This window comes from Struthio camelus, chromosome 2 (assembly GCF_040807025.1).
Source record: "Struthio camelus isolate bStrCam1 chromosome 2, bStrCam1.hap1, whole genome shotgun sequence".
Classification (NCBI taxonomy): Eukaryota; Metazoa; Chordata; class Aves; order Struthioniformes; family Struthionidae; genus Struthio; species Struthio camelus.
The window spans coordinates 34097699-34122018 of NC_090943.1; the positions used below are offsets into that span (position 1 = coordinate 34097699).

A 24320-nucleotide genomic window follows, 5' to 3' on the forward strand; every position below is an offset into this window, starting at 1 on the left:
CTCACACTGTGATGAGGTGTTACTATCCTGACAATAAAACAAATTTCTGTGTTTTTTCCATACAATAAATGCAGATCTGCCTTGCAAAATAGCACTGGATGCAGGAGTGCTAAACTGCTCTTATGTTGTGGAATGATTTCTAATGACAAGTTTTGAATTTAAGGCCATAGATAGATGCAAGACGAGAGCTGTTATCCCGCTGGCAGAGTTCTCGGAGGGTTTGCCCATTAAACTGTTGTGGATATTTGTAGATATTATTTTGTCTTGTGATACTGAATTCTAAGGAAACGGGAGAAATCTGGGTAGAAATTTTTGAGAAGAATGAATACTTATTTTGACTGTTTTAAGTTCCTAGTAACAGATGTGAATATCATCTTTTTCTTTTTTGTTTTTACTGGCCTGTATAAGTAATAACACAGTGCTATGCCATAAGTTAAAAGTATATTTGCATATTATTTAAGCATTAAAAAGATCAGTACAAGGGTCAAGTGAGGGCAAGTTTGGAGTGATGCCTCAGCACTCTCTTCTGAATGATTTTGGCTCTTATTTATATATTCTTGCTCATATAGGAATTTTTTTTTTTGCACTTGTGACCAGAATGCCTTTTAATTGAGGCTGATTGCTCAATACCTCACTCTAAAGACCTAAATTTACCTCTTTCCCCACACAGATCTAATGTTCTTGCTGTTAATTACTATAATCATTGACATGAGAAATGCTGACTCATAGCATTCAAGTTGCGGAGAGCGTTCAGCATATTAAGCGAATGCCATGTCAGTTCAAACTGCCTCCTCTTTTTTGTAACTTGCCTGGTTTTGATACTTGAAATCTTACTTAAAGCTTTTGAAAGCATGCAAGCCGTGGCAGCGTGGAGCTCAGAGTGGGTTTGTTCACCTTGCAGACTGCAAATTTCATCTTTATGTAGGTAATTTTTATGTAGTATTCAGCAGTGCTATGATTTTTTTCTAGTTTTTCTGCTTGTTTTTTTTTTGTTTTTTAGAGGCCCTGTGAAGAGTTAGTGTGTCTGAGTCAGAGCACAGCTCGTATGAGAAATCTTATGATTACGCTCGCATATTGTTCCTAGGGTGGGAGTTAATTTTTGCATTTGTCCATCCATCACCGCTATAGCTCTGTGCTCTTGTGAGAATCTTGGTGTAGATCCTGAAGACTTGGCCTTTTGGCCAAGTTCTTGAAGACTGTTTTCAGTTGGTCACCTCTTTCTCTTGCTCCTCCGCCTGTTTTTGTGAATCTAATGTCAAGTGACTGTCTTCTGACCAATAAGGCTACTGGGTTTTGATTATTTAATGCTTTTATCAATATGCACAGTAATATGTGTGAGAGTAGCTGCTGCTACAGGACAGGTATGTTGGTATTTCTAGTATATGTTCCTTCAAGGTTTAGTAGTTCAAATGGCAGCCAACCTAGACTGCAGTTAGAAAAGCCAGAAAGTGACTCCTGTGTGGTATTTCACTGGTCGCTATCCCAGCAATGGAAGTGATTTTTCTGGCAGATTCATTAAGCAGTTTAGAGCGCTGAGGGGAAAGTAGCTCTTGTTGCAGAAAGAGTCTTGCTAAAAAACAAAGCAAGACCAGCAGTTTCACTCTAAGGAAACAGATGGTGTGAGTGGGACTTTTCGTTAAGGAGAGATTGCCTCAGATGGCAGTATTCATGCAGGTGTTTGCTTTATGTCTTCCAGTTCGTAATTTTTTCTTTAAGGGCGTTATTATTTCTGGGCACCTTTACCTTTTGTGCCTGCTTCTGGCTTTCAGATATTTTTTTTCTTAGTTCTCTCTTTCCAAAATTGCAAAGATTTTTTTCTCCTCTAATGGTGTAAGCAAACTGTACATCTGAATTTTTATTTTGTACAAGGGATTTCAATAGAAGATAAAGTTGTTTAAGTGCTTTTCTCACCTGCTAGTTTTTAACACAGTCAGTTCAAGTTCATATCAGCACTTCCCAGTGTAACTGCACAGACCTGTGGTAAGTCTTTACAGTAATTTAAATGAGATCCTCGGTCCCAAATCTGTGTTCATCTTTCTTACATATGATTTCTGTTCAGGTCAGTAGATGAAGCGTGCAATATGAGCTGTCTATATAGTGTATTTGCATGCTTAAGTAGGGAGTTTTTAGTAATCTGTGTAAGAAGTTTTATGTGCTCACTCTTCCAGCTAACTTGTTTAACTAGTAAAGCATTCTGTATAGTTTATCATTATAATTGTGATAAAATACAGATAATTACATTTTTGGTCTTAGATTTGTTTAAAAAAAAAATTACTGAGTTACATGAGAGTATCTGAAATACTGGGAGAGGTCATGAGATCTTTTGGTCACGTTTCTGTTTCCCTAATGAAAGAACCCTAAATCAGGCTGGGAGTTGTGAGATACAAGGGTACTAGAATTCTGAGTAAACAGAGATGCTCTAAATCAGCTAGATAAAAGGTAAGAATCAGTCATCACGTATCTGTTGTGTTAGCTGCCTTCTACATTGTTGACAATTTAGCACCGTCTACAGATGTGACAAACTGTCAACAAACTGTCAAATACTAAAGCAACAGACCACTTCAGATAATGAAGATATGATAAGATACCATACTGTCTGTATGGATAGAATTTCTTAGTTTTCACTGTTAAGTTTTCTAGATTGCAAGAGAACAGAGACACAGGTATTTCTGAATGCTGTTTAATGTTATATACATCTTTACATCTTTTGTTTAGTTGTATATATCCTTTTATGCCCAGAACTTGTGTAACTTTAAAAAAAAAAAAAAAAAAGAAAAAAGAAAACCACCTTTTTTGTTTAAGGGCAAAAATAGCATGTAACAGCACATTAGGTCTGATCTTGTGCTTATTAGGCATTCTAACCTCCCACTGAAATAGGTGGGAGTTCTTTTAGATATGACAGAAATACAACACTGTGAGCCAGAATTGCACATTTTATGCCTAGAAACAGTCTATATTCATAACAAACGCAGTAATACCAGTGCTTGTCTAACAGCAGGTAAGAATCAGCTTAGAACTTTGTGGGTGGTTTGGTGCTATTCTGAAATAAATTGGACCCTTGGTGAGTTCCTGTAGAGGTTTGTAATAAATGATGACAGAAGCCCTCTTAAAGAAATCAGCAGTAAAAATCTAAAATAAAAGCTTTGAACTGAACTTCTTGTTCTTCTTGATAGTTCCTGAGTAGGTTAATTAAAGGTTTTGATTCCTCCCATCACCTAGTGTCCCCCTAAATTAGGCCATGTTTTGCAATTGCGTGAAAGTATAGAATAATATCTTTGAACAGAAGAAACTGACACATAACATACAAGGTTATTAGTATGTTATCAAAATAATAATATTAATATCAAAATATTAATAAAACAAATTATGCTAGTAGCACCCACAGTATTTTAGGCAGTGAGAGACATGTAGAAAAGCAGGCCCCTGCTCCAAAGTTACTGCAGTGGAGTGTAGTTCAAGAACATCATAATTAGAATTCATTCTAAAAGACTTGCAGGAAGCATGTTCCCAAGAGAAGGGAGGAGGATGAGGATGTGAACTTCATACATGATTTCAGGCCTTCCGAAACATTTGAACAAAAACAAATTTCTCAACTGAACTGATAAATGTTTGGGTGTTCTTCTCTCTCTCCTACTGTATTAAAGTTGTGCGATCTTTTTTTTTCCCTGTTAGAATTAATATTATATAGAAAGAGAGGTTTTTTTGCATTATCTTCATGTGCACACAGAGCATTTCTGAGTAAAAGTAACATGTTACTGCTGTTGTCCTTTGATAGGTAAAGATGTTTGTATCTCTTAGAATTCTTCTCCACCTTGGACTGTGTAACTCTCGTTTTACTGCTGGAATTACTGGTGTTGTTGCTTTCATGACTCAGATCTGACATGAATGGATACAACACTGGTCATAGTCTGGACGTTGCTGACAAAAGCCAGTGTGGGTTACACCTCAGAAATTAATTAAAAAGCTGGTCTAATGAATTGAAATAGTCAGTGTGATCACCTTCTAATCAAGATCTTTATTTGTTGCTTATATGGGAGAAAGAATAGGTGTTAAGTATGTTACACACCAATTTATGCCGCAAAACTAAAGCGGTTTCATCTTTGCTAACAATCTCAGCCTCAGTACTTACACTAAAGAGCAGAAGTTATGATTTACCTTTTTTCTCGTGCAGATCGTGGTTTGGTAGAATATTCTTGATAAAGCTTGCATTAAAAAAAAAAAAAAAACCTTGAAATACCCAGGCCTTCAGTCAAATATTTTACACTAGGTTTATATTGAAATTCTGTAAAAATGATTTCAATCTTCCCATTAAAGGTGACCCTTCAGTTTCTTTATTCTGCACCATTATATACCAGTTAATTGCTACATTTGGAAATACAGCATGTCAGTTGTTTCTCATCCATGTATTAGGAAATAATAATTCTATTCATTTGCATCTGAAATTTTCTTACATTTTGTGATTGTAAGTCACAGTTTGTTGAAATAAAATTACACCTTGATATTGTATACTTTCATATTTATTCTTTCAAGTTAAGGCTGTGTTTTGCAATATGGCAGAAGCCCAATAAAAGCCAAATGATTTTTCTGTGGTTGAATCGTTGAGGCCTATGTAAACTGTAATTTAAAGCTGATGCTATATAAGCACCACAGTATGAATGAAAAGTTATTTTCCCCCTCTTGTTCACAGAGTAGAGAGGTATTCATAAAACAATCAATGTGTTTTAACTACATACTTTATTAGTTACCCGGATTTGTGAAATCTCACTGCATTCAGTGCTTCAGAAATATATTCCTACATTCTTTTTTTTTTTTTCTTGTTGGTGAATTTTTACATAAGCTTCTGATAGATTCAATGACTTTTTGCAATGAATGAAGCTGCCCTTTGCTATCTAGAATCCTGTTTCCCAGCACCCTTTTTATGATTGTTAACGTGTTAAGAACACATTTTTGTTAACAATAACAAATACTATTGACAAAATCTTATTTTGTACGATTTTATTCCCAGTATGAAGGAAAGGAGATTTCATGTACTGCATCAGTAAACTTTTAAAAGTCATTATTTTAATATATTAAAATATTTAAAATGAATGAATCATCAATATCATTGTCACTACTTAGTTGTTATTTTTAAACTTTATGAGTTAAATGCTTAATCTAGATCTTCTAGCACTTCAAACTTCAGTGAGATTTGTACTTTTCCTTGAGTTAATTGTTTCCTGTTGTAAATAGTAATGGAAATGATGAGGTGTTACCATCTTTCCTTTGTCAGTTTTCTGAAGAATGTATGAATTTACAAATTATTTTTGATTTGGCCAATAGAAAATCTCTTTAATTGTGCTCTGCGTTCCCTTTCCCAAAAGGAAAACAGGGAACTTTTTCCATCTTTAATCCAATCCAATAAAGCATCGTTCTTGTTTGCATGAATAATAGTTTTTGTAAGTTAGAAAAGGAACGGCAACTGTAGGGCTTGATTCAAAACCTGAAGAGGTGAATGGGCAGGCTCCTACCAGCCTGTTGAAATCAGCAAGTCTATGTTTCTTAGTAATTCCCATTAATTTCCATAGATCTTGGGTATTTCACAATGTCTTTGTTTCTACATGTATGTATCTATGTTTGGACAAGACAGACCTTGTCTGTATGGCGGTACTCCACATCTTTGTATGCTTATGGAAAGTGAAGTCTTAAGTAACTAGTGGAATAGCACTGCATACTTCAGGACAGATTTCGACGTTGCTATTAATTACAGTGGGACTTGGGGGGGAAAAAAAACTGTTCATTATATTCTTCTCTACTTATTATTGTTGTCTATGGTTCAAATGTATCTTTTTTTTTTTTTTTTCCTTCTCTGACCCACAGCTTCTGCTGTTTCTTAAAGCCTTTTCTGAAACGGAACAGACAAAGCTGGCAATGCTTAGTGGGATTCTGTTAGCCAATGGGACTCTTCCTGCTACAATTTTAACAAGCCTCTTCACTGACAATATAGTCAAAGAAGGTAATTTTCTGTATGGTCTTTCTTCCTTACTTTAGCTTTAATAGGAGGTATATTTTGTGCAGCATCCTTTAAATGTCGGAAGACCGTAGCTGTTCAACATAATGTAGTATTTCAAAGTATACACGGACAGCAAAAGCCAACATACGTGCCAAAATCCAACAAGAAGGCAGTCAAAAGTAGGAAAATGGCAACAAAAATGCACAAACAAAAAAGTGTGTAAGTTCTTTAGAAGTTATACATTTATACACACGCATTTACATGTAACTTTAGTATCTCTCTGAATTATTATAATGTTATACAGATGTGAAGTATAGCATCTATTCCTGAGATAAAGTTACTACCATTTTTCAAGAGTTACCAGCGTTTTGTGCATGTGAGTGTGAAGTGGGACAGAGAGCACATACAGCCCAAGTGGGTATTTCAGAAGAAAAACAAAAAACCTGCAAACCCTCTGTTTTGCCTTCATGCCAGTAATGATCAGTGTTTGTTGCTATGCCATGGACTTGCATCTACTATACAATAGGTAATCACTCTTCCATCCTTAGGACATGGTACCTTTTTGCAGTGAAGTTTCTTTCTTGTTTTTGATTTATAATCATCCACTTGAGAGTCTTGATTTTTCCAAATGTTTACTTGACAATATTTTTTCTCTGCCCTTTACTGATTACCTGGAATAATTGTAAATTCACTGCCAATGTTGCAGAGTTTTTTATGAAATATTTTTTGAAAGAGCTATGTATTAGCTAAAATAATTTTTTTTAAGTGAAAGTTATATTATATTCTTTCATAAATTCTTCGACTTTCATAAACAAAGCATTCTCATTTGCAGCATGCTCTTGCATGTGTTTTCTGAATGCCACAGAAAGAAAAGCCACAGCTGCAGCCTTGTTCTGTCATCACCCACAGATTTCACAATCAGAATTGAACTAGGAGAAAATCCAAACAAAAGCACTAATCTATGTCTTAGGATAATGGGCTGTAATGTTTTTAAATGAAAGCCTGTTTTTAGCTACTGGAACACAAGAGGCATCTGAAAACCGTGATTTTTAAAACTCAAGTAATTTGTTATACTTTGAATTTAACATTTTAAGAATACAATCGTTGCATTAGAAGTCCTTGAAAAAATACCATTTGCATTATGAACTTGTGCTTCTAGGAGCTCTAAAGGTTTGTCAGCAGCTCACTTATACCTTTGGCTATCAATTGATATTTACCAAAAAAGTAGCTGTGTCAGCATTTGAGAAAAAGGTCGTCTATTCAAACACATTTATTGACTTTTTAGGGAAGAGTAATTAAAGATGTGATGATAAATGAAAAATAGAGAAAAGATCAAGCCTTAGAACAACTAAATTGTGCAAGAATAAATGTGATGCATTCCTTTGATTTATTAAAAAAAAAAAAAAAAGGTGTGGGCAGGTGAGGGTAAATGTTAGTAAAATACAGGGAGAAACAATAAGTGAGCTGAAGGAGTTGTTGATCAGAATGAGAACTGTAATGTTGGTAAAGGATTGGCTGAAAGGGAGGTTAGGGTAGACTGCTGACAGGAGAGCTATCAAGTTTGAGGGATGTTACCAATTACTGGGCTGCTTTTAGGATTTCCCTTTTTCAATGTTGTCCTCACTTTTAGTGTGAAGTGTATATGGAAGAAAAATGCCTTTGAGGGATGTCTAATACATTTCTAGCAGAGACGGAGAAGTGTCAAGGTAACTGCTGAGACCTCGTCAGGGTTAAGTGTACCCTTATCACCCGTGTTCAAAAACTAGAGCAAATGCACAGAACAACTAACAGGGATAATCAATGAAACGAGTGGTTGAAGTTGCTTTCTGCAGTTAGGGCTGAGATGGAAAACCAGAAAAAGAGAAGAGCTATTTACAGGAAAGGACAGTGGCAGTTCACAAATAGAATAGAGGAACTGACCAATAATGTATTGGAACTGTAAATGATAAGGAAGTGTGAAAGCATAATGAGGATAGTGAAACCCTGGAACAAACTTCCTCTAATTATAGTAGTGGCACAAAATCTATTTCTGTCTAAGATAAAATTTGAGAAATGATTTAGGGACAGGGTTGTTGGGACAGTACTTGATGACATAGACGATTCCATTTAATTTTGGCAGCTGTTGCAATGATCTGAAACAAAGTTGGGTTGTTGTTGTTGCTGGTGTGCTTTTTTGCAGCTTGTCAGCCTTTTTACTGTTTTATGTGTGCTTTCATAAAGTAGTAGCATGTGGCCTAACAAGCTGCTGTGTGGATTTTAATGTTGTCTAATAGAAGATGTGTTTCAAGCCAAACTCTGATACATGTGCTAGCAGGCACTGTTGAAACAGAGGTTATGATGGTGACACAGTGGAAAAATTTTCTTTCTTTTTCCGTGCCCTCCCATATGAAATGGTTTATATTGTCACAGCTATTCTCAGGTATTACACAGAACATGTGGACTGTGGATAACTAGCTATAAATGCCTCTGACATCTTTATTCAAGTTCGGCCAGAGCTCTGGAGTGCATATGAACATTTTTCATATGCTAAACTGTGTTTTCATATTCAGAATTATAGGTGTACGTTATTATTAGGTTTGCTGCTATTGAGTAGTTGCCTTATGTTTGTTTATGATCTCTTCATCACGCTGATTTTATTTCTAATCTGATGTATAAACAAGCCAAAAGTAGTATTTTTAGGCCTGTCCCTTCTGGTGCTGTGCATCCATAGTTTCATATAGTACTTCTCTAAGACTCATGCCCTACAGCTAAGTTCTTGAAATAGGGTTGACAAATCTGTTACAATAGTCAAGATTTGTAATGAGTGTTATTAAAGTTTACACTGCTTGTAGGGAATGATGTAGGCTTTTAGCTCCCTTGATAAAGCTACAACTAACTGAAGTAGAGCTCTTTTGATTTAAGCAGAAAAAAAACACTATATTGTGTCTTAAGAATTTCTTTTTCTTTAAATAGTATTTGCATGGTCCTACCAGTTACTGAATACCTCCTAGAAGGATATGCTGTAATCAGTAACCTTCAAGTTGAAAAGTCATTTAGCCCTGTTCAGGACTTAACTAAAAAGCCCTTTAAATTGGGTATGTCTCTCAGTTCTTATTCCTGGCCACTGTTTATTTCATAACTTAATTTCCTAACTGATTTAACTCAGAATTTTGTTTTGCATTTGGCCTGGACTGTAAATTGCAGAGGAAGGAAAAAACAATTGCAGGAAAAGCAGAAAGGAAAATCTTTGAATAGTTGAGGGTAGAGGGGTAAAACAGAATGAGAAGATTTTTAAACAATCCAACATATTTCAGAAAGTTAACGCTGCATTGAGGAAAAATGTGTACCCTTCAGCTGTAAGTGTTTGTTCCTGTGGTCATAAAATGTATTTTCATTCCATATTAAATTCTTGTACCCGTGTTGAAAATTGCTGAAGCATATTTTCTGTTTTTCTCAAACAGGGATTGCAGCTTCTTTTGCTGTAAAGCTTTTTAAAGCATGGATGGCAGAGAAAGATGCCAATTCTGTTACCTCTGCTTTAAGAAAAGCCAACCTAGATAAGAGATTGCTAGTAAGTACTATATGTTCTCAAAAATTCTTATTTCTCCTTGAAGAAGGGAAGAAAATAAAATTCAGATGGTAGTTTGTTGTAAGCACGTTAACTCCCTCTCAGACTCCCTTAGCGTTTTTTAAATATTTTGAATCATGGCAATATTGTTATGGCTGTAGCATTGATGCAGGTTCAGGAGAATTAAATATCACACATTTTTCTGTCTCTATTTTCTGTAGGTAAATGCCTTCTGAAAGGCTGTGTATAAGGGGTTCAGGAATTAATTAAAATGTTTTGTTCTCTAACAGCTGCTAATAAAGCACACATCACCAGCAGCTGTGCATAAAGGCTTTTATTTTTTGAGACATGCTTTACCTTTGTATATAATAAATGGAAAGGGTTTGGGTAATCACAAGTGATCAGAATGTAGCTTTCTAATGCAAGCGTGTTTAAATAGTACAGAGATGGTACAACAAGCTAATTTTCCACAGTAATGGTCATATGGGTAGGATAAATGGTCTTGTGCTGATGACAGCAGAGCTGTTGGGAGCAATTGAGGAAAGCTTTCAGCCTTTTGACTCAAGTCTGTGTCCTGAGTTTGTAGCAATGGCCTGAAGCCTTGAGAGTATATTTAAATATGCAGCAATATGCTGTGTGCCTTTCTCTCCCAGTGTTTCTGAAGGTCTTTTCTTTTAATTCTTAAAAAGACGGCTGTGGTAATCCAATCTAACATGCTACATCCTGTGTAGCACCACCCAGAGAGTTTCACCAGTATTTCCTGTTTCTGCCTCAATTTATATTTAGACAAGAATTTTTCAAAAACAAAACATCCTTCTGCTTCCCTTCATCTCTTCAACTCATGTGAGTTGAAGAGTCCAAATAATAAAGAATTTGCCACAGAGCTGGGAAACCGGCTAGTTACGCCGTTTATTGGTGGGGAAGGGGAAGCCAGCTGTGTCTTATTTCTACTTCAGACTTTACTGACGAAAGCTTTCAGCTGTTGACTCTCATTCTGTTGCTATATTAAAGAGCCATCAAGTACCAGATGATGTTGCCTAGCATAGATGCCTTGATGAAAGTTTCCTCTTAATCTGCTTTTCAGAAAGCAAACAGATTAAAGGACTGCAGTCTCTTTGTTATACATACGTACATGTAAAAGGCTATCCAGACCACAGATCATTCTTTCAGACACTAAGAATTGGATTGCAAGCGAATACCATTGAATCCTTGCCAAGCTGGGATATTAGTTGTAGCAGTTTTTAAGAATCATTTTAACTTTTCTCAGCAGCTAGATTTTTTTCATAAATCATAGTTTTACAATGTCTTTGAATTAGAAAGCATAAGCAGTCTCACATGCCTACATGAGGTAATGCTAACAGTTTACTTAACAAATGTTGGAGCTTTATCACCGAAACCTTGAAATGGTTCACTAGACCAGACTTAAGAGTGATGATATTAGGTAAGGGTGCCTGGACCAATTATGTATCGCTAGTATTTTAAGAGGTCAATGTAGAAGCCCTTGGAGGGCATAGTGAACGTGCTGAGCATGAAATAGCTTTGCTGTCTTCTGCAAGACTCCTGGAATTTGGAAAAGGTATGGTGCCTCTGAGAGTTGCTTTGAGTGACATCTTAAGTTCACAACTATTAATAAGTATAAACACTTAATATAGAGAGGGTGTTAGGTTTTTTGCATAACTGAATATTCACTTCTCCCCTCCTTCAGTGAAACACAACAATATGAATGAAGTGTTGACTTTTCCAGTGTTAATACAAACATTGACTTTTTTTTTAAAGTGCAGTAACAGGTGACTCTTGGAGTTCATTCTTAAAAGGAAAAAAAAAAAAAAACGTTCTGCTCTATCAAGAAAAAATAATTGGCTATTTATTTAACAGAGAGCATTCCTGTCTTTTAGGAACTATTTCCAGCCAACCGGCAGAATGTGGATCATTTTGCCAAGTATTTTACTGATGCAGGTCTAAAAGAGCTCTCAGATTTCCTTAGAGTTCAACAGTCACTGGGGACTCGTAAAGAACTTCAAAAAGAACTACAAGAACGTCTCTCTCAGGAATGTCCAATTAAAGAGGTAAAGAGTGTTTTTAAAAAATTTTGTTTATGTAATCATAGTCAAAGACTTAAAACTACTTAAAACGGTAGATAGGATCAGATGTGGGTGCCTTACAGGTTACCTCTGATTTTCTTCAAATTATCTCAATTTGTTCGTCAGTTCACTCTGCTTTCAGAAGATTGAAACAACAGAATGCCCTCTGGATTTCCAAGTGCAGCTGATTACATTTTTGTATCCCGTTCTGCTCGATGAGAATGCGTTTTATTTGGCTGTGTTAACTGCCAAACTGCCAGGGTGGATGGGAGGGAGAGAACTTGTAGCCAAGTAACAATAGTGTTGCTAAATAAAAACATGCTATATGCTTCCTTTTTATTATTCTTAATCTAATTTTGTTTCTTATTATCTCTATACTATGGTAGTACTTGTAAATGACTGCAAATATTTGATAGGTCAGAGTTGACTGGAAATATTGCTTAAGACAGCAGTGTATTTTCTGCTCCAGGTAGTGCTTTATGTAAAAGAAGAAATGAAAAGAAATGAGCTACCAGAACCAGCAGTGATTGGTCTCCTCTGGACCTGTGTAATGAATGCTGTGGAGTGGAACAAGAAGGAAGAGCTGGTTGCAGAACAAGCCCTTAAACATCTAAAGGTGTGTGCATGGGTGAAGAGGGGAAGGGCTGCTGTCGATTCACAGAATGCATTCTACAGCTGTCAAATTTGTACATGTTTAAATCCGGAAGATTTAGTCTTGAGGGCTAACACTGATACCAGGTATTGGAATATTTTGTGTGTAGTCTGTTCCCCTTTGGACAGGGTAATGAAAAAGTGAGGTAGTTCAGATTATTGAATGCTATAGGATCCCCTGAGGCATGCAGTGCAGAGAACCAGGTGAAAGTGAGGTGGTCATAGTTTAATTGTCTCTGCATTATGCTTTCCGGTACTGTGGACTCTGAGAGGCTTCTTGCCCTGGGCGCAATGCTAAGCAAATGCTGAGAACCAGCTCTGCTCAGACCTGACTAGTAACCCTGCTGGACTTGTCTTTGTAATGTCTTTGCCAGAGGCAAAGAAGTTTTTGGTGCGTGGTAAGGCAGCACCTGTGCTGGCTTTGCATAGAGTTGGTTTGATCTTGCGTGGCTTAGAATTTATGTGAAAATGTTTCTTGCCTAAACTGACTGTGGGAGCTGGGTAGCTACTTCTCAACTAACGAGCAAAGAGCTGGTTCTGCATGGAGCTGGCTTGAGAGCATGTACGCTGTAAGCATGGTTACTCTCCAATCCAGGATACTCTCCTGGTGGATTCTTGTGGATAAGAGAACTGAATGCATTGAGATTCAGGCTGTAGCTTGCTAAGTGATGACAAATTGCTGGGTCACAGTTACATAGTGGTGCAAAAGCTCTTAGAACCTTGGAAAAGCAATGATGCTGAGACATCAAAAGTCATTGTTATGGTTGGTATTCATCAGCAAAGTTTGGAAGAATTGTACAGTGTAAGATATTTGAACAGAGAGCAGAGGCAGAGAGACTCTACACATTAGTCCTCTGGTAAACCATGAGCAAGAGAATACTCGCTCACAGCCTGCACTGCAAAGATTGCCCAGAGATGTTCTGTACCTTATTCTTTATGATAAATGGATTTTAAGCTTGATCAGAATTCCTCTCCTCTTCATATGGGATGCTTATGCATGTTTGAAGTTCCCATATTGGTTTAGCTGCTGGTATTACTCGTCACAGAATCACAGAATGGTTGAGGTTGGAAGGGACCTCTGGAGATCATCTAGTCCAACCTCCCTGCTCAAGCAGGGTCCTCTAGAGCATGTTTCCCAGGATTGTGTCCAGGCGGGTTTTGAATATCTCCAGGGAAGGAGACTCCACAACCTCTCTGGGCAACCTGTTCCAGCTCTCAGTCACCCTCACAGGAAGGAAGTTTTTCCTCACGTTCAGATGGAACTGCCTGTGTTTCAGTTTGTGCCCATTGCCTCTTGTCCTGTCGCTGGGTACCACTGAGAAGAGTCTGGCCCCATCCTCTCGACTTACCCCCTTCAGATACTTGTACACGTTGTCCCCTCTTAGTCTTCCCTTCTCCAGGCTAAAAGAAGGTCCTTTCATCTGAATTTGGTTTCGCAGGAGAGGCATATGTCACACTAAAAACATAGTTGCTTGGCATGTTGTATAGTCCTTAATGATAAAGTGGAATGCAGACCTTGAAACCTTCTCCAGCTATGGGGACCCGAATAGCAGTAGAAAGATGGGGTAGTTTACAAAAGGAAAAAGAACATCATTTTCTTGTTCTTTCAATATGGTAATTGATCATATCACTTGTGTTGTATCCCTTTAAGTTTATTGTCTAGTACTGTTGACTTGATTCCTTGTCCTACAAATCTCATTCACTGAAAATAGTCCATAGCCATGTGTGTAACCCCACTGAATCAAGCAAGTTGTCTTGCCTAAATGAGATACGCGTATTTATATCTATGTCCACTGCCTAAAAACAGAGGACAAATTTGTACGGGGTATTTAGTATTTGCACTTGCAGGTAAGATTTTAACAGAAACAACAGAAATAGAAATGTAGAATTCACTATCCTCCTCTTTACATTTCCATATTCAAAAATGAAGAGTCTTTCTGATTCATATCCTATCTCTGTAGCGGGGTATGGACAGATGTTGGGTTTCTCTGGGCTCTAAGCAGACCAGATGGTGTTACCTGGCTCCAGAAGTCATGTAACTGTACTAGCATGGCACAAAGCCTAGTCCCTGTACCCTCCTGTGTGTGGACATGTCCTGAAACAATGGGGAGGTTTTTTGCCTTGGTGATGCAAGTCAGTATGCATATAATCACATACTTAAAGTGGAACATGACAGGTGATGCGATTTATTCTTGTATGATTGGATCTAACAGGTAACTTTGACAAAGCCTAATTTTCAACACTTTGACATCGAGGTACCAGTCTCTTGAAGTCATTAGACTCCTTTTAATAACTTGTATGCTAGGGAACCCCTGAAAAGAAAAGTACCACCATGGCACAGAATATTAGTTTAAAGGGCCGAAGGGGTAAGAGAAAATCTTAATACCTTGAGTTTAGCTGTGCTGTGCCAAAACAATAACATTGTTTCTAAAGATGTGTATATACACAGGGAAGTGAAAACAAATCGCTAATGTTAGCTACTTTCTAGTCATTTTTCATAGTTACTTTGTAAAAGAGTTTCTTTCAAAAGCAATGATGTTTTCTGCCTGTCTAGGTGGCTGTTATGACAGTTACTATGTGATTTCTTGCTTTCCCTTTCTGTAAATTAGTATCTGATAAATTTTTTGCAAAAGACATTCTGGACCAATGGCATAAATTTTTACTTTATTCTCATCCTTATTAATATTTTTTCCAGGGAACATGTTAAGTAAAAATCTCAGGATTTAGCTCCTCATTTAAAAAAAAAAAAAAAAAAAAAAAAAAAAGGAAGTCCTAACATTTTAAGATTTAATTTAAGTATCAGTGCTGGTTAGTATTTTGTTGTGATCTCACCATTTAGGAGCTCTAGTCACAGATCGGAACTCCATTATACCGAGCCACTACAAATGCAGCTGAAAAACTTTGAGCTGACAGTGTTATTGAACATCATGAAGAAAGTTGAACTGATCAGTGCAAGAACAATGCAAATAGTAACGTTGAAGTATATTTGGCCAGTGGCTCTGAAGACCAATGGTAGTTGGTCTTCTCTTCAGCTCTGAAAAAATCTTTAATATTATCTTAAGACTGCAGTCTTAGCTGGACTCATAGTCCATAGTTTTTCAGAAAAGAGTGCATGAATTAAGGTCTCTCATTTTCTTTTCCTGGACTTTTAATAATATGATAAAAGATAAGGAAGAGGTAACTGCTCCTCAAAAATAAAGCTTCTTTTTGTTGAGCGCTTTTTTCTTTTATTGAAGACTCTTAAAATTAGAACTTACACTAAGCTTCTAGAAAAGACAACGAAGAGTGCTACTACTGTCTTGTCAGAATATCATTAGCATTTAATACCATGCTTTGAAAATATGGTCCTTTACCAAAGGAAAGGTTGTCATGATAGTCTCACAGTGATAATGAGAAAAACTAATAACCTTTGGTTACAGTTAACCTGGAATAATTGAATTTTATTCTATTCCTCTGAGACTTCTGAAGGCCTTGTGAAACTAGAGATTTATGTTTTCAGGAGCTTCCTCCTTGGATTTCTTACATTATGAATGCGCAAAAAGCGTCATTCCTGAGTCAATAGCATGCTGTCTTGTGAAATGTATAAGCAGCAGTACTCCAACATATGAGCTTTATGTGTCCAAAAGTAGCACTGAAATTTAATTCACAGCATGCTGCACATCTTAAAAAAGCTCATGGATTTTTATGCCTGTGCATTGTATGTATTCAGGTAAACACTGTTGGCAAGTAAATCCTAGGTTTCAGTGAAACATTTTTTCAGGGATGAAGTTTATGCTACTATACATTAGAAAAGTTTTTGTTATTATTTTATTTTCAGTATATTGACATGCATTTTGCTTTTTTACCCTATCCCTCTTTCAGCAATATGCCCCCCTTCTTGCTGTCTTCAGCACTCAAGGCCAGTCGGAGTTGATCCTTCTCCAGAAGGTGCAGGAGTACTGTTATGACAACATCCACTTCATGAAAGCCTTTCAGAAGATAGTAGTACTCTTTTATAAAGGTAAGACTCTATATCCAGTGTTGTATGCTGTATATGAACATCGTACCTGGCATTAACTTGCACATGTTTTACCAAGTTGTTATGTATCGGCATGTACTAGCATATATTTCAGATAGGGCTAAACTCTTGGTCTGCTAGAGCCAGTTAACGAGCAAGAGATTCCTGGAATGGCCCCCTTCTAGAAATAACTATTTTGAACACACAAATGATTCTCCAGTGGCCTAGTGCTATGGTGGAACTGAACTCTGAAGTACCTTACAAAGGTACTTCATGTACCATGTGCCACCAGGAAAAGTCAAAACAAGCCCTCCTTTCTGCCACATTTATCTTCTAGTCAAGAAGCATGAGGAGAATCCCAGCAACATCCACTGTCTGTTCAAGTAAAGTTTAGCCCTAATATAAAACCTCAGGGCTAGAAAGACTTTTCTATAAATTCCTGATATGTTGGGGCAGTGGGGAGAACTTGGTTTTAAGGAACCTTACAGGTGGAAACCTTCTTGGGGGGGGGAGGTTGGTCATGGTTTTCTTGTTATTCCCCCTGGCAAAATGAAGCTTTTTCCTTCTTAAAATATGCTATTCTTTTTCTGTTGAAGCTGGTGGTACTTTTTGCTTTGCCCTTAATGGAAGAAAGACCAGGCTACAGCTTTTTCCTTCCTCTTTTCTTTTTTTCTGTCAGCTTCCTGCAGATGCTATAATTTGAGGGATTTCATTTTTATTATGAAGCTGACTTCTTAGCAAGTTTATTCAAATTGGGTTGTCATAGAGACTAGTAGTACTGCACTGTGTGTGATGGGTGGGTGCCAACTGGTTTGCTCTGACATTCTTGCTATAAATAGCTGAAGGAGAAAAAGCAGCAAGAGTAGAAATTCAGTATTGATCCTTGTTCACACAGTTGTGTCCAGGTACACTTTCAAGGCAAACAGGTTCAGATTGTTAAAACAATTGCATGGCTTCAGAAGGTAGAAGTAAGCGAATCAGATGGATTTATTTCCTTCCTCGTTAGGTCAATATGAAGCCTCAATGATTAAATGAAAAACAATAAACCTTATTGACTTTGTGCCCTCAAATTCTAAAATTTGTAAAGGCTGTTAATGACTGAGGAAAAACTTGAAACTGCAAAAAGCACTTTCTTCAATTTTCTTTAGAAAAGAAAATTCAATTTGGACATGCTGAATGAGCACTGTAACAGCTGTGCATTCAAACCGTAAACTGTGTTTAAAACGGGAATAATTTTGTGTAGGATTCTCTTTAGTGCTGTAGCAACTTCACAAAAACTTTAGTCTGCAAGAGCAACCTTGACATTCTAAAGTATTTAAAATATATAAAGTATTTAAAATATATATATATATATCTATATCACTAAAGTGTACCTTAAATTTAAACAGCTGCTCCAAAAACCCATTTCCCACCTGCTCCACTCACCCTGCATGCCCTTATTATGACTCTAAAGATATACTTGTGGTGAGACTTGTTAGGAAGGATGAGAAGACTTCAGCTTCATCACTTCAGGTGCCACAGCATTATTTAGGATTCCCGTAATGTCTAGAAGAATGTTTGGAGCTACTCTATGGCACATCCTGGAATTGTTCTGCAGTGAGTTCCATGTGTCCAGAATGTGAAATATTTACAGTGCATGTGCCTATATTTCTGTCTAGAATATCTTGGGCAGAAAGAGGCGTACTGAAGCACCTGCTTCTCTATCATGTGATGCAGTCATGCGGCAGCACAGCTGCCACCCATTCCTTCCCCTTTTAGACTGAAGCTGTATCTGCCCTGTGTAGCAGACATACTGTTGCATGCTAGCAATTGCTAGCCTGGCTTTACAGCCACTAGACATAGGACCCTCCTGAGTGCTGGACTTAGGAAGTCATTAGCTCCATTTATTTAAAGCAGCTTTGTAGTCTGACAGTGTCCGTTAGCCAAGGACATGCAACTGGATTAACCAGGAAAGGCTTTGGGAGCATTAGTCCTCCTATTTCTCCTACACGATATTATCATGCTTTAACTGCTCATGGCTTTGGCTTGTCCGGAGTTGTGACAAGCTTTCAGAAGGTAAGCCTGAACTGGGGACTGAGCACTGCCTAGGCCTGTCTCTACTTCATTTCAATGCTCATGGATATTCCCCTCCCCTTCTCCCCAGTTCACACCTACCACTAGAAATAGGCTGTCAAGTCCTTTTGGAGACTTATGCTTTATTACAGTTTCATTGTTTATGAGAGCCTATCCTCTATTTCCTAGTGGTCAAGGACAGCAACTCCAAAAAGCTAGTACTGACTATGCTGGTGGTGAGGGAATGGAAGACCCTCTTCCCCTTTCTGTTATGTTTCAAGTGTAAGCTCTGTAGGATTTTGAAAGGTTTCAGAGTACCCAGTGAACTTTTTCTAGTGACAAATAAAGGCATTTGTAGGATCTGTGGATGGGCAAAGACATTAATGTAGCTTTCCACCAGCATGCTTCTGGACAGTTTATTGCTTATTACTCAATATGAAGGAGTATTTCTTGGGCATGAAGATAGCCATCAGTGATGATAGGCACCAGGTGCCACCTGTTCTTTGATAAATTTAGTTGTATGACTGCTCTCTTATGGATGTATCTAGCATTTAAATCCTCCCTATTTCCATCATAAAATCGCCCTTGGATTACTTTCCTGGGAATTACCTAGAAATACCTGAATATACTAGCAGAAATGGTTGTGCTCGTTAACATCTGAAAGGCCTGAAAGTCTTCCCCCCCCCCCCCGCCCCCGAAATCTGTCCTATCTCTAAACAAGCAGGAATATCAGAATATCCCTTCTTCCCTCATCCAAAACCCAAGCCCCTTTTTTTCATAGATGGTGGCGGCTTTTTACATTTGTAGGTATAAACTGGAAAAACGGTTCTGTAGCCATTTAAAGCTTGTTGGCGTTATATCTTTGTGCTCTTGGTACGGTAGAGAAAAAGCTGACCTGTTCTATGCCGATCCTTGGCTATGACATTGCTTTCTGCTTACCACTAAACGCCAGTAGAATTGTAATCAGCATTTAAGCCAGCCTTAAAGAGAATGACAACAGGATCAGAAATATATGGCATTAAGTTGTAGATCACTTCCATACATTGCACCCATCATGGGTTATTTTATTTTCTCCTGAAAAATCAAAAAATTAGCCAGAACCTGTATGTAGATGCTGTTTGAGTTGATTATCAACAGTTACACAGCTTTTTCTAAGTGTCTAGAACTTACTGATTGGTCATAATTTTATTGGGTAGGGTGGGAGGACTTTTACTTGCATCTAGTTCTTAAATGTTTTAAACAAAAGGGCCAATAATAAAAGATCTAAAACCTTAATGTCTAGTGAGAAGAAATGTAGACTGTAGTGGATCTACAACGCCTAACCCAATAACAAGCTAAAATCAGTGGAAGCTTTCTATTTTCTTTTTCCACCTAAAAAAAAAAAAATTCTATTTTTACTCAATATATTTGTAATTGTGCAATAGAGAACCAGTCCTTGATATTCCCTTACAAACTGCTAGAACTATACTTCAATATAAAAAATAAGTAACTGCCAACTTCATTTTGACCATACGATCTTAAAGACAATTGTAGAATAAGAAAATTACATTTTCCTGAGTGACATCTGCTGAGTTCCTGCCTCCTTGCTGTCTGTACATGAGTTGTAAGATATATGTTCGTTTTTAGTGCATTTCGGGTTGCACTGTCTCTCTTAACTGCACATAATGTACGATGTGTGTAAAATAAGCATTGTTATTATTGGATTACGTGCTGTATACCATATGCACTTGCAAAGTCTCCTTTCTTCTAGTTTGTGTCCAATCTGGAGATTTCAGATGTGCAATCTTGGCACTATTGAAGTTAATAGCCACTCCTTTCATGAGGATCAGAATTTTTCACCCTTTGGACAGCAAACACCCTTAGCAGGCATAAAACCCTCTGTACCATTACATTAGAATTCAAGTCAACATTTATGAAATACTGAAAGAATCAGAAGTACATGTAAAATCAGTACCCAAATTTGCTACAACATTATTAGGCCTCAGAGAAACTATTCTGCAATCTGTTTGTAACCAGAAGGTGAAAACTGTCTTCTCAGAGAAATGCATGATGAATCCTGTGCTTACAAGAAGCAAGTCTGCAAGCTCTTCTTGACAAACAGGTTTTGTTTTTTGAATGGAACACACCTTTTCCTAAATAACTTTCATTATTCAATTACCTTTTTTTGCAACAGGATGCAAACTTTTTCTAGCAAAAAATTGTACCATAAAGACACATTCTGCCATAACTGTACTGTGGGTAGCATTCCTTGCATTAAGCAAGCCCTTGCCTAAGGCTCTTTCCTCCCAGCAGAGTTAGCTGCAGTAGGGATGAGTTGAATCACGCTGATTGATTGCGTTAGCAGCTCAGAGGGTATACTTTGCCCTTTACCACTGATAGCTATGCAGTATGAGTTAAAAGCAAAAATGCGTTCAAACGGGGAGATTTAGTACAGAGCTGAGACCTGAACTTCAAGTAGCATTCAAACTCACTCCACAGTAAAGACCTTGGGCTTTTCAGAGTCTCTGCTTTGGAACATCTCCCTTTCAAGACAGATGTCACTTGAGGCTCCGGCAGTGGGTGGTTTGAGTGGCATTTGGCTGCACCTGCAGGAAAACCAGCTCTCTCTCAGGCTGACAGCACCTGGGACTGCAGTGGAAATGATGTGCACACACCCACAAACCACAGTGTTCAGCTTCAGCACTTTAAACATATCTATAATCAGGTTTAATGAGAAATAACTATATATATAAAATGAATCATTCCCTTCCCCTTCCCCTCCCCCTTCTGTGTTCCCATCGCTTCAAAGCGACCTAGGGGTATGATTAACTATACCCTATCCTACTTGATTGCTTAATTGAGCATCCCTGTGCTGACAGGAGAAGATAATCTCTTATGAGCACTGAAGGCATGAATGTATTACAAATAATATTGCTCAGAAATGAAAGGAGAGTTGCAGTTCTCCTTTTTGCAATTGAATGCATTTTTGTTTTTTCTCTGCTAGTATAGGAGACTTATTGCTATCTAGTTATTACATACTGGCAAATTTCTCATCCACTTAACCTGGGGATGTTTTAATCTTCCAGGCACATAGTCGCCTGGCTGCATGCTTCTGTATCAGTTTTAGTTGTATGGGTGTTTTTCCCCTTGGCATCCTGGATTTAGACCATATATAGCTGTTATAATACTGGCCCATTAACATGGGCTCTACTTTTGCAACAAACCCATTGAGCTTATAGGCTGCAAATCAGGAATATGGGTTTAAATCCTTTTTACTCGCAGACTGAGGTATGTGCCTATCTGTAGGCCCTTGCTTTTATAGGATCCTAAATATGGATTGTAATGCAGCAGCTTGCTTCTGCAGCTTCTTCCATATGGCACCTTTGTGATTTTAAATGTCCACAACACCCAACAGCTAGCTTGAGGGCAGATCTACTCATTTTTCTGAAATCTCTTCTGATTTTTTTTTTTTAAACTTTTCCCTAAGGATCACAATCTGTGGCATAGCTTGAGTAATTATAAGATGTAGTAGTGTGAACTTCTCGGATTCTGTGGTGAATATAAGCTTTTTATATACAGGGATTACATTCCAATTTCATGACAGTCTACATGAAATATTTTTGAAGCTTGCTAAATGAAAATCCTGATGTGTTAAATGCTGTAATATCTGTTGAGATGTTGCTAAAGATTATCAGCAAGTATTTAATGCAAAACGTTTGAAAGCTTTCTTTGCTCCAGTGTTTCTGTTACACTTCAAGTTCAGTGTTGTGGGTTGTGATTTCAGAAAGACAGTTCTATCTGTCACTTGCACACTTCTCTAAGCTCAGTTTATCTGTACTGGAAGAAGCACGCAGCCAGTGCAGTCCTATTTTTCCTGTTTTCAACTTTCTGTCATTTACAGCAAACTGCAGAAGAGGTTTTATTTTGAAAACGTGTCTGAGAGACAAGGTAACTTCCTGTCACACCTTTTCACTAAATTCCAAATTTCTGGGGAGACTTTCTCTATTCAGTCACCATTGGATGTCTTGAGACCGCTTTGATTAAATTCACCACCATCCAGGTTGCTTCCATCTGTTTATCAACAGCATATGTGAAACGTGTCTGGTCTCAGTCTCATTCCCATTTGGTCAGATGCTTTCATTTCATTTACGTCAGTTGACCTTCTTCCCTTCGCTGCCATATCTGCTGTGGCCTTTAAGCTGAAGCAGAAGGTGACGGTGGTCCTTAAGATGTCAGGCTGGTACTTCAGCACGTAGATGCCAAATGAGTGAGACACCACCATGGAGGTAAAGGAAGCAGTGAAGCACTTGATGTATATCTGTTGATTTTGCAGAGCAAGGGAGGGTAGTTTGTTTAAAGAACAAAAAAAAAAGAGGGGGGAATTTTAATGAGATATAGCAAGCTCGTTTCAGTCGTCTTATAGAACAAATAGTTTGGCATTTGTTTTTAGTTCTCGCCTCCTGTATTACCTGTATTACGTAGCTGCCAAAATGCCATTGTGGATCCCAGATTTTGTGTCCCCAACCATCACTTATTGAGAGATATGGCTTGGCTAGATCACACAGAAGCTTTGTTCCTGAGGCTGGAGGTCTGTTGCTAGACCTAGATTTGCATCTGTTGGAAATGATATGTCCTCACTGTTTGGTAGGATTTCTTATTCTGAATCTTACTCAGCCTTACATTCCCTGAAAGTTATTTTGTTCTTGATATTCAACAGAAAAAGGTCAGCTGCAGTGTCCTTCTGAGTGGTTCCCTGAGGATGCGCTTATACTTATTAGCTAAAAACAATACTAACCCTTTAGGGAGAAAAGATGTGAAAACATCCCTACCAATCTCTGTTCTAACGGTTTAATCAGGAGGTGTCTATCACTTCAGATTTCTAGAACCATGCACACACAGTTCTCTGACTCAGCAGCAAGAAAAAGTATAGTATTTCTTATTGTGGTAAGTTCTAAGATATGCAGACTGATTTTTAAGCTCATATGTTGTATATTTAAAGCAGATGAATGGAGAATTATCGTTTACAGAAGCACAATACTTGGTGTTTTATTTTAAACCTAACACATTACACATTTGTTACATCTGGAATCCCTAATATACATCAGATATTCTGTAGTTATAGCCTGGTATTGTTGACACAAGCTTGTTCCACTGTGATCATATTAGTTTATTTTATACTGCCTTTAAAAAATATACAGTATCTCTCTTTCCCCTATGTTCAAAATCTTCTAACCTATAGAAAATACACTGACTTTTTACAAACGCTGATTTGTATTTCAGCTGATGTTCTGAGTGAAGAAGCTATCCTGAAGTGGTATAAAGAAGCGCATGTTGCTAAAGGCAAAAGTGTTTTTCTTGACCAGATGAAGAAATTTGTGGAGTGGCTGCAAAATGCTGAAGAAGGTATGAATTTATTTAAGCAAAGAAATATGGTCACCTCTTGGCAAATCAAATCTGTTTTTCAGATATTAGTTGTCCCGGGCGTATGAACTGTATAGTCTCAAAATAGAAAATAGCAGGCAGTAACCGCCCCAGATTGCTTGCAGCCATGCCCAAATCTAGCATTTGCTGCTTTTTAGTGGTGATAGGATCCTTATAAACTCCTGAAGTCATCAGATACTACTTGTCTGTAAACAAATTCTTTAAGCTTCTGCAGGGAAGAAGAAATTTTGGGGGATGCATCTGCATAGCCAAATGACAGTGCAAGCGTAGCATGTGCTGACGAGCCTGTGCAACCTCACTGTATGGCACTGATGACAGTAGGAAATGTGTTGGTGTTAGCAGGTACTATCAATAACAGTTTTCTCTGCTATTGTTATCTGTACTGACTACGTGAACATACATAAGCCTGCCTGTGGCACTACAGCTGCAATTGCTTTTAGCTGAATGACCAGGCTAAGAGATGCAGCCTGCATTTGCTGCTGCAAAACAGCTACCGGAGAGGGGGAGTTAGCTTCTTTAGTCCCTGACTTTTGTTTTTCTTGTGTTATACGTAGGAAATTTTTTTTTTGTACTGAACAGATA

At 37.7% G+C, this 24320-nt stretch overlaps 1 protein-coding gene and 1 long non-coding RNA gene across 5 annotated transcripts in view; one reads left to right on the forward strand and one right to left on the reverse strand.

Annotated features, from left to right (window-relative positions):
- Positions 1 to 24320, forward strand: part of BZW2 (basic leucine zipper and W2 domains 2) — a 58328-nt gene that overhangs the window by 32472 nt on the left and 1536 nt on the right. For all 3 annotated transcript variants that reach the window (XM_068935027.1, XM_068935028.1, XM_068935029.1), the window contains 6 exons: positions 5857 to 5992; positions 9430 to 9539; positions 11432 to 11602; positions 12087 to 12233; positions 16130 to 16268; positions 23577 to 23699. In XM_068935027.1, the coding sequence (XP_068791128.1) occupies positions 5857 to 5992; positions 9430 to 9539; positions 11432 to 11602; positions 12087 to 12233; positions 16130 to 16268; positions 23577 to 23699 (826 nt within the window). The remainder of the gene's footprint in view (positions 1 to 5856; positions 5993 to 9429; positions 9540 to 11431; positions 11603 to 12086; positions 12234 to 16129; positions 16269 to 23576; positions 23700 to 24320) is intronic.
- Positions 17597 to 24320, reverse strand: part of LOC104147888 (uncharacterized) — a 32744-nt gene continuing 26020 nt past the window's right edge. Inside the window, exon 7 of one of the 2 annotated variants that reach the window (XR_011139632.1) lies at positions 17597 to 22614. This is a non-coding gene — a long non-coding RNA (uncharacterized lncRNA). Of the gene's footprint in view, positions 22911 to 24320 lie in introns of both variants that reach the window. The other variant, XR_011139631.1, reaches the window with a different exon arrangement.